General features: G+C 32.3%; 1 protein-coding gene across 1 annotated transcript; it reads right to left on the reverse strand.

The window, feature by feature from the left end:
• Positions 1–177: 177 nt before the first annotated feature.
• On the reverse strand, positions 178–9,866 carry LOC137811302 (origin of replication complex subunit 3). Its single transcript, XM_068612995.1, has 17 exons — positions 9,696–9,866; positions 8,687–8,902; positions 8,380–8,554; positions 8,104–8,273; positions 7,871–8,001; positions 7,240–7,513; positions 7,036–7,110; positions 6,649–6,716; positions 6,475–6,568; positions 6,019–6,227; positions 5,544–5,613; positions 4,167–4,252; positions 3,321–3,407; positions 2,557–2,632; positions 1,905–2,032; positions 889–1,065; positions 178–399 (listed from the first exon to the last, which is right to left on the reverse strand). Exons 1-17 carry the CDS (start codon positions 9,768–9,770, stop codon positions 294–296), a joined length of 2,217 nt encoding a protein of 738 aa, XP_068469096.1. The 5' UTR covers positions 9,771–9,866; the 3' UTR covers positions 178–293.
• Positions 9,867–11,274: the final 1,408 nt, after the last annotated feature.

The following is an 11,274-nucleotide window of genomic DNA, read 5'->3' on the forward strand; positions in this document are numbered from 1 at the left end:
TAATACTTATTAGATTCATTGTTTTTAGTGGTGTCAGTGGAAGGATAAATCAGCAGAGCACTTAAGCAAAGAAATAATCGTTAACTATCTTTTATGACCCGCAAATAATATTTTTAGTTCATTTTTCCAGTTACCATGTAGATAGATGTGCCTTTTTATCTTATTTTAGATAAAGTGTATTATTAAGAATAGATATTGATTAATTAAGTTATATAAGAAAATAAAATTATATTACATTTTAATAATAATTAGTAAACCTGAAGATGAAAGTAAGCAGTGAATTTTGTATGCATTCAGAGTCCAAATGCTATTCTTTGCGCAAAATCTGGGCGTCTCTTGCTGGGCATTCTAACCAGTCCAGTGATCTGCAGCTCTGTAACTGTCCTACAAAAGCGTGCTCTATTGCAAACGAAAATTAAGGATTGTGACTCATATCAATAAAATGCATTGCAATTGCTGAAAATATGAAAATGGGAGATGTGCAAATACAAAATAGTATTCACATATTACAACCTAAAATCATTTAAAGATCATGACTCGAATCTGACTTATCACGAAGTACTGAAGTGACCTACAATTCAGAATCATTTAAAGAACTTCAAAAACTAGGTGTTTTTAAGTCTTACATTTGGTAAATATACTTCTACTCAAGATTACTTCATGACATTAAAAGTGTTAGCTTATTTTCTGTTTCAAATGACCCCATGTCATGTAGTTTTGAAAACGTTCCATTATCTTTTCTAAAGTTAAAATGCTATGCAAATAAAAAATGACGCAGGTGACAGTAACTTTAGAACTGCTAACTAAAATGGGACATCTAGCAATGCAATTGAACCAATACACCTGCTATCGAAGATACTATGTGAAATGGAAAATATAAAAGGATACTGAACTGATGCTTCGTTTTGGTCTGCAGATCCATTTATAGCTTTTCTCTTCTTTGGTTGGGGGGATTGCTTTGAATTTTGTTTCCGTTTATTTTTATTTTGAAGAACAATTGTTCTAAAAGATTGGAACCAGTCATGGAGATTGATAAGATCTCCATGCTCTTGAGCCAAAGAATACCTGTAAAATACTAAAAATATTAATATCAACTCAAACCGACAAGTAGAAACTTCAAACTAAATGAAAGAAAATTTCAGTTTTCCATTTGTGGTAGAAGTCTACTCTTTATATTCAAGATTTAAGTATACACACAAGGCAGAACATTTAGATTAAATGTCAGCCACGAAGTTTTAAGCAAGGCTTAGAAATATGAGTAGGAACTAAGAAGGAAAAACATTGATTGACCTAGGGAATCTTTGTATTCCCACCCTCCCATGAAAGAAAAGTAACAATCTTTTGCCATTAAGATGAAGAACTACTTCCGTTTTGGGTATACAAAACGGCACCATATCAATTCCAACAATTCCAACATGCACCCATTCTATTATTAAAAATGACAAAAATATCCCTCCAAGAAATAACCTTAAATAAAAGAAGAGTATAAATAAAAATTACTTCCGAAACTTTTTATCCAAAAGTATTATGGATTTCGATTTGCAGAACACATTTTTGAATTCCAAAATTTTTTATACATTTTTAATTGTGTTCCAGATTTTCAAATCTGGAAAAGTTATTTTTGGAAATTTGAAAAAAATAAAGGATGCATGTTAAAATTGATATGGTGGAGGAAGAAATTGCCAAGGGTTTAACCCTGCAAATGTTTAGAAGATTTGAACACGTGACGACCAGTTACAGAGCAACAACCATAATTTTGCGCCGAGGGTCAACTTTGTTAGGGCACATTAAAGAGATAACCTATTAAAAAGATGGAAATAGCATCTGAAAAAGGCAAGGGAACACATTATCGAAAAGTTGCAAGAATTGGGATCCTGTATGCAAACACTCAATTAGATACTTACATAATTGAGGAATCATGCCTGGATGGCAATAGGGCATTGCCACTCTTGCTACAGCAGCTACACTTTAAAATCTTATGGAACTCCAACAGATCAACTTGAATTCTTCTTCTTGGATCTCCAATCAAAACCTATGACGAGCAAGAGTTAATTAAAACTGCAGAAGAACGAAGAAAATTGTAAAGAGTTTAAAATCTAGAGCATTAAACTTCATGCAACCTAGATGCATTATATAAATCTCATATAAAGAATGAATGAAGGCATGATGGTATCTTATTATTTGAAGTTCACTTAAATAAAATCTGTACCCAACAACATGCTGCACCTTCATTTCATTCGTGATGCATTAACCATGCCAAAGACAAATAAGTCAGCCTTTATAGGGATCGCAATATAACCTAGACCAAATGGGCTACCCTCAAATAAGTTCATTTTATCCAGGTTAACAACAAAATTATGAATCTGCATTTTCGAACAAACAAATTAATGTTCTAGTCCTAGTTTTAACTTGTAAGCATAAATAGAGGATTTAATTAATTGGAAGTCGTGAAACATATTAATGCCATTTCCTCAGTTAGGCAAAGTTGTGCATGAGCTGGCAATGTGTATAAGTAATGATCCATACAATGGAAAAGATAATCTCTGGATGTTTTACCAATTGAAGCTTCTCAACATTCTTGAAACATAAAATCTCGTGGAAAGGCATGCCTTCAATGGGCTTCAAAAAATTCCTGTTCCATGAAAAGAATAACCAGTAACTTTACTTAAACATTATTATCAATTAGGAAACGACAGGTTAAGTGCTTAATAATAAAGATTTTTTTCTATTTTACTTCAATGCAGCAATGCAACTAAAGCAATAAGTCACGCTCTTCATATTTTCACTATAAATTGTGTCAACAAGTCGATGTAAAACAAAAATTACTACAAGTTAGTTATCTGATTGTTTAATACTTGAATACATTCATACCACTGATAGAGGCTAGGTGATTATAAATATAATCGAGTTAAAGATATCAACTTCGAAATATAAATATTAAAGATGACAAAATCTTCCATGATTAATGGGAAAGCTTAGCATACATCAACCGTTTTCTAATCTAAGCAAGACATTGATCAAACTATTGTCATGCTTTAATTAAATTTGGTTAGTTAAAACAGAAGGGATGCGGGAAAATGCAGTAGTGTAGGCAAACCGACAAATTGAGCCAACTGTTTTTCTTTTCCAGTTATTCTAGGTTAAAAACTCAAACACCTTTCAAAAGCAACCTATTCCTTCCATTTCACATCTCTTGCATCGTTGAGGCAAGCCTAGTGTTTGACAATAACTAGATTTAATATATAACGCTGCTTCTACCATCCTAGCGTAAACAGAAAACAAAACACAGTTAACGATAATTTAAAAAAATAAAAACTTACCCAACAAGATAGTCTAAAAATGCGATAGCTTGTGAATTTAGCCTTGCGTCCTTATCAGTGTTTACTGGAATCCTGGACGCAGATCTCCTGGAAATATAAACATTGCATTAGTTATCCCAAAGAAAAAAAAAAGCTTTAATTCAATATCAATCTGTACACTTTCCATAAAATATGAATGGTGGTTTTTTGTTACAAAATAGTAATTTAGGAACAAGGGATGGTATCTCAATCAAAGACAAGGAAACCCAGTACGAGCGCTCAACAAAGTAATTAAATTTATCGTATCCCGAACTGTTAAATACGCGACTGATGGCTTCATGTTTACTCTAACTTGTAAGGGATTCAGTAGGAGGAAAAACTTAATGCAAGGACTCATGTGCTTTTAGTTCTTTCTCTAAATATAATTAAAGTTCACTAAGTAGTCTACTACATTACTTTTAAGACTTATATTAAAGGTCAAGTTGCGAAGGTAAGATTTCAATTGTGATTATGGAACAACACTAATAAAAGCACTTAAAAGACTGCATCTAGATTTTGTTCACGGTTTAAATCATGTGACTTTCACTTTTTATCAATCTATGGATTCCATCCCTCAAAAAAAGATATAAAGATTAACTTAAAATTTGGTCATTTTCTTCCCGGGAAAAGTGGCTGGTTAGGTAAAGGTACCAAAACATCATTAATAAAGTATCCATCTCCCAGGTCATGGACTCAGTCCTCTAGCCTGATTTATTTTCACCGCTGGCAAAGCACAAAGTCCCTGTCGTGCATGTCCAGTAAACGATAGCTACATATTCAAATTATGATCCATAATGAAATAACAACCAGCAAGAATTAGAATGTTACTTGGGATTGTCCTTGGAACTCTTGCGTGGACTCTTTCCATCTTCACATCTTACTGAAGACTGCAAGACTTTCAGTTTCTCTTGAATCTGCAATAAATTATTTGGTAATTATTTGCTTTGAACAGGGACTACGTTGTACAAAATTTGAGCATTAGCTATCTCGATGAATGCAATATTGAACTGGCAAAATGTTACGGGTAGCAGATTGATAGAGTTGTCTTTTCAAACAAAAACGCAGTAAAATCAATAGTCTCTAAATCACAAAAGTATGTCACATACGACACCGCTATTCTAACTTGCTAATGATATAAATATATCCAACAAATAAACCAACCAGCTAACATTTATCCCATTAAGGAAGAAAAATTATCAACAAAAATACATTATCCCAATAGGAATGTTATTTGGCTCGTCCATGAAGCAACACTAATAAGGAAGAAACATTATCGATGAAAACAAAATACCTAAATTTCAGGAACCTTTGAAACAATCATGAGAACTTAGAGGACCACCAGATGGAAGAAAAATAAAGAAATCTGTCATATCTTATAATTAATAAAATCTCATCCACCTTGCCAACCCCATAAATTATATGAATAAAAGATTTGTCCTAACAGTTGGGATGCCACCAGTGTTTTCAAAGTTCCCGCCTCGAGAGTTATAAAACATATTAAAAGTGCTTTGCATGCTTTCTCAATCTCCAAGGAAACTTTTTTGTCTAAGAACCAATTAATGACTTTATTCCGTTTTCAAGAATGAATTTTAAATCTCAAATTTTCTAGATCAAACATCACAAGAATCCAATTTCCAAGGTTCTTAACCCACAAAAGAATATTAAAGAAATAAGTCAAGCAAAACCAGCAGTGATCCCAACTCCAAAAAAGAAGCATGTTATACGTTTTCTATGAGCAGGGAATATAGACTATGGTCTTCTCAAAATACTAAGAAGAAAAAAGCCATTTTGAACACAATATTAATCATCTCCATTCTGATGTAATTCGCTGATCTACTTAGAAATTATTGGTTTTACAATTGCATAGATGTTGGGAAGTTATAAAACTAGTTTTAGATGGTATATCAGTTACTACCAATTCTGTCTATATCAACTACTCCTTTACAGCGTATAAGTTAATCCATAGCAAATCATTCAGAGATATATTCAATTGCAGCAGGTTAAGGTCAATAAGTGCACTTAATTTGCTGATCTTGAGCACAAGCAATTTCATTATCTAATATGTCAACATTTAATAATGGGATCCAATCAGATTACTCTAAAGCAGGGTCTCAACAAGAATGAGATAAAAGTCAGAAAAATCAACATTCCCTGCAAGCATACATATACATAAATATGTGTATATATATTCAAGTTTAAGCATACCTCTGAAATATCTGCAGTAAGTTTTTCCCAATTCTCAATCAACTGATATAGCATCCCTGTGGGGAGATCCCTACATAATTTCCATTTTCCAATCAAAATTGAATGTATTTGATTGAATAGACAAATAAAGAAGAAAGGAATATTTCAAATTAATCCCAACAATTATTAGCATGACTGTTGTGATGCCATCGTGATTTTTGGTTAGAATACTTGGCGTCCTGCTCCTCTTCATTTCAGAACTTAATAGTTTAGTATTTCTGTCCTATTAAATTCGGGAAATAGAATACTTCATAACTTGGTCTTGCCGATATAAGCGAATAGATATGCTTTAGATATTATCTTTCACATAGCAAATAGATTTTATTGCTTCCCTACATATCATTCTCATATACTGCTTAACTATGCTCTCAGGAAAAAATATTAACCTACACCAACGAGCTTTTCTAAAAGAAGACAAGCATCATATCCTAGCTACCTCACTTTGCGTACTATCTGGCTAATAAAACCACCGCTTTGCATGATGGAATATTGTTGACAGGAATCATTTGTCGAAGACAAACCACAATATCTTTCATCCCCAACATGACAATCAGAACCCCTTGACAGGTTCAAATCTTGATTGAGAGCTTCACATAACAAATCCAATAGTCGCACTCTGCTATATTTTCCAGCTTCATATAGGCACTGAAAAAAGGAAAAATCAGGATGAACTCCAACTTATCCTTAACGACAACTACTTCCTGAACAATTTCATCAGAAAAAGATAAATAAAAATATTCAGTAACAATATAATGTAAAAAAAACTTATTTCAGTTTCTACTGTCAGCAATTTATCAGTTACAATCCAAATAGATTATCAAAGGAGTTTTAAAAGCAATGGAATTTGACCAATTAGAGTCCACAGGGTCAAAAAGCAACTGCTAAATATTACCAGAACTGCAGTACTCCATAGCTTCTGCTTTGTCACCAATTCTGACAAACCCTCAGCGGTGCTCTGTTTAGTGTGATGATCAGTAATTTGATTCCTAGATTAATGTTAACCAAGGGTTGAAGTCATTGTCTAACAAATCTAAATTAGATAAAAAAAAATTGCAAACTGTAATACCTTGCATACAACGGAAGTTCGTCTATGTATTTCAGCAGAGTCTCAGGTGATAGTGCAGATTTTCTCACCTGACAATCCAACATAAAAGAAACAGGAACATGATAAAAATTATTCAAAACGACTGATAAGAAAAATTCTACACAACGCAAGTTTCTGATATAAATCATTAAATGTGTTCATTGGCAATGGTTGGAACCGAAGGAAGTGAACACTCCTATCAATATTGCTAGTGTTGAAAATTGCATATATCGACTGTGCAGTTAAGTCTCTTATTATGGCTCGGTACAGTTAATCATTGGAGTAATCAAGGAGATAGTGATGTCAATACGGATCATACACTACACAACTAGAAAGATAATTCAAAAATTAGAAAAGTTCAAGACAAACTTTCTGATCTTCAGCTAGTGCTCGTCCATGTAAGAGACTTAGAGGTTCCGTTGAGAAATGTAATAAGCAAGCTACCTGAAATATATAGTCACAAAACATATCATGCAAAAGATAGGTTATATACCCGTTTACTGCATAAAAATTTCATACAATGAAGATACAGAACACTCAGACAATCAGTAACCCAAAAACTGCATTATTAACCTTCAGAGCTCTAATAAAGGATGTTATTGTCCCATCCTGGTTGATGAAGTAGTTTCTTAGGAAGACTGCCACTTTATGACCAATACTAAACATGGTGCAATGTTTCACGAGAACAGCCTCAACAACTGCATCCATTCTCTCAGCTGGTGCTCCAAGCTTAAAACTAGAGGGACACAAATGCTCAAGAGCATGTGATGGCAGAATGTTTCTCAGGGTATCCACTGTCGTTGCAACTCCAAATATGAAGATAATTGGAACCTTGACAATCCATTCACTGAGGAAAAAGATGAAGAAAATGAAAGCCGCTTCATATCATCTAAGCAAAGCTCACCATTATACATTAAAATAATTAAACAGATATTACAATCTCCAAATGTCAAAAAAATATATAAGGAACACATAAGCAGGAGGCCTGAACAGTTTTGGACAGAACAAAATAGCATAATTTAATTCCGTAGCCAACCCCACCTAATGGGAAAAGGCTTTAATTGTTGTTGTTGTATATACATGGTAAGGCCTCGATCACATTTTACCTAACCAATAGAATAACCAATAAAATATTCAAGATGCACATATCAAACCACATTGCAAATATACATAAACATTCTAGCAAAAAGATGCCTAAACATACCTCAACATCAAGATAAAATCAGTTAAGACTGGTCCAGAACATCTCCCCAAATCATTAATGATCAGCACCAGTGGTTTATTGTAGTTTACGTGTTCTCTATACCATGATGCTAAGATTGATATATCTGCTGACTGCCCACATAGAATTAAGAAAAGGTAAAGGAGACGACACAAATGAAATATAACAATTTAATTATAAATAATAAACAAGTGCAGAACTGAAGAAGCACCCACATCAATAGCACATCCAAGAAACTCTCGCAATAGAGCTTTCAAGCAACCAGAAATCCCATTTTTCAATGAAAACTCCATTGACGAAAGCTTAGCCACATGACATCCATGGGATTTCAAGAAATGGCCAAGCTCTTCAAATGTCAATATATCATCAACGAACTCTATGTTTCCTGCCAATCATACATAATTCAATATCAAAACATTTTTGGAAATACAAACATTGTTTTCGCTCCTCAAAGCATTCAGGGGATTTACAAGAATTGTGAACACACTTACTGGTGACAACGAAGGCAGTGAACAACTTCCCAGGAGTAGTATTATTTAGAACAGGAAAAGACCGAGTTGCTTCAGCAATAGTATGTTGTCCAAGCAACTTAGTAGTGTTGAAGCACTCCAGAACCCATTGTTGTATATCATCAAATACACTGGCATTGAGATCTCTTAAAACATCCTGCAGTATAAATAAGACTCTTCCTTAATTTTCTTGCTGTATCACTTAAGGGTAAAGAATGAAAATAAATTCAGTGCGCACACCAAAACCAATAGCAGTAAGGTGCAAGGTCTGGTAGAAGAAACAAAGGACCTTAATAGTAGATTCAATCTTTGCCCAAACAATTTCAAAAGCTTCAATCTGCAGTTGCTGAAACAAATGGAGATCACATTCCTCTGTCATACTTCCTCCCAACTTCTTTGCACTTTGTGGTGATGAAGATAACTCATTTCTCTTGCACAACTTTGCCTGTGCAGTTGGTGTTCTATCTTTTCTCCGAGATGAAGCTTTATGAAGAACAAAGAACGGCTAATGAAAAGAACCCAAAAGAAGATTAAATCAGCACTCTTCCCGTATTAGATCGGACATAAAATCAAACTAATACTAAAACCGACTTCTACAAATTACACTTTGTTCTTTTCTGGCTCTCCCCCGTATTGTAAAGAATATTAACCAATAGACATCACATGACTTGGATTAGAAAAAACGAAGACCTGTAACTACCACTGCAGCAATGGATTGAAGACACCGATCCATGATGACAACATTTTTAGAGGCTTAACTCAAATTTTCACTTGTTATGTTATGATACGCAAAATGAATTACTACTAAACAATGACTGTAACTGCATTCATAAATATTCATCATGCATTTGAAATTAATCAAGTTACTGATACATATTTCAAAGCAAAACAACAATTTAATTTCCAAACACAAACCAAATACTAAAGTAAAACCTAGTTACGAGTTGAAAGGACGAAAACAAAAGAGACAGCGACGCTATCATTCTCACGAGATACAAAATCAGAAACCGATACAATCAACTTGAGCAGTTACAATCAAGATCGATAAGATAAAGCCGAGAAAAAGAACACGCACGCCACTCATCAATAAGATAGATACACACACCAAATCGAAGACTATAACTCAATAAACATGTATGGAGAACAGTGAGTTTTCACTGGTCATTTACAGTGAAGCGACATTCGAAATTATTGTGTAAAATGAAACAGTGTTGAGTAGAACAAAGGCAAATCGGTGAGCAATGTTGATAATAATCAGAGAGTTATGGAAAGAAGAAAGGAAAAGGAAAAGAGAGAACCCGAAGATCGTTCTCTTCAACTTCCGGCGTTGTTGACGGAGGAATCGAATCGGTAACACTTCGAGAAGGTGCCATCGAATAGAGATTTGAAATCTGCTATGGACACGCGCGCAGAGAGAGAGGGGAAAGGAAAGTGGGGGGAACTATGTGAAGAAGAGAGTCTCTCTTATGGCGGGAAAATCACAAGGGTAGTTATGGGAAGTAATATTCCACATTCCCGTTACAGCGTTTCTTTTCTAATTTTACACTAACTTCTTTTATGCCCTTTTAATTATTTTTTTCCTTTTTACATTATACATTAAATTTATATTTTTTTATTTTCTTTCTTTATCTTTTTCTATATTATGTTTAGTTAATTTTTTTCTCCATTGTGAATTTAAATATTTTTAGTTAATTTTTTATTAAAAAATTATTATATTGAGTCGTAGTCATTATTTATGTGTCTCAAAGAATAAAAAAAATGGAATAATTAAGTCAAAGTCTTATAATAGATCAACATCACTTTTAATCTAAAAATTTTAAATAATGAATATGTGACTTTTTTTATTTTATTTTTTCTAAACTAAACTTTCTCTTTTTTTATAATCATACTCATATTTTGATTCTTAACGGTTGGATAATTTGATTTTGCATTCTTCACTACTACACCGCCAACTTATACAATTAAAAAATGTAAAAAAAAATATAGATAATCAATCGAATGAATTTTTTTAATAAAAAAATTAAAAATACTCAATTTTTTATGAGAAACTAAAAACTTAATTGTACTATTTTTAATTTTTAAAGATGTAAGATAACAACATGTCACTTCAAATGACGAAAATTAAACGATAAAAACTGAACTGAATATAAACTCTTGGACACTCACTATAAAATTTGTACTGAGAACTCAATTAAAGAAAAACTTAAAATTAATTAAACATTCTTTTACTATGACCATGTTTATAAACTTATTCATGAATACTGAAAAAAAGTAAATTAAATTTATCTATAATTTATACCATTATATAAAGAAGGTACAAGATTTAATAACTTTTTATTCGGTATCATCTTTTAATTGAACAATTTTAACAATATAATAAATAAAAAATAATTTATTTATTTAATAAATTAAATAATTAAATAATTGATCTTTATTTTAAAATAACAATTAAATAACGGCTAAATTTTCTCTAGTTTGTGAATAATTATTTTATATATTTTCGTTTATAAAGTTTTTCTAAACTATTATTTTTAACATGTACATAAATTAATTTTAATTTACAAAAAAGTCTTTATTTTAAGTTTTTACAGAAAAACTTGTTGAAACAAGTTCAAAATATTTGTAACCCAAACTTCATCTAATCTTCTCTAAAGGTTGTTTTACATTATAACAAATCTACTTTACTTGTATTATGGAATGTACAACAGTTAATGAATATTTGCTGGTGAAGACACTGCATGAAAAGGAAAAAATAATTCACTTTAACAACTCAAAAAAATTACAATAATAATTCTTATAACATTATTTATTAACTCTTAAAAGGAACATATTATCTATTATCTTTCTATAAGCACAACAAAGCCTGGTAGAGAGGAA

The sequence above is a fragment of the Phaseolus vulgaris genome, chromosome 11 (assembly GCF_000499845.2).
Source record: "Phaseolus vulgaris cultivar G19833 chromosome 11, P. vulgaris v2.0, whole genome shotgun sequence".
Lineage (NCBI taxonomy): Eukaryota > Viridiplantae > Streptophyta > Magnoliopsida > Fabales > Fabaceae > Phaseolus > Phaseolus vulgaris.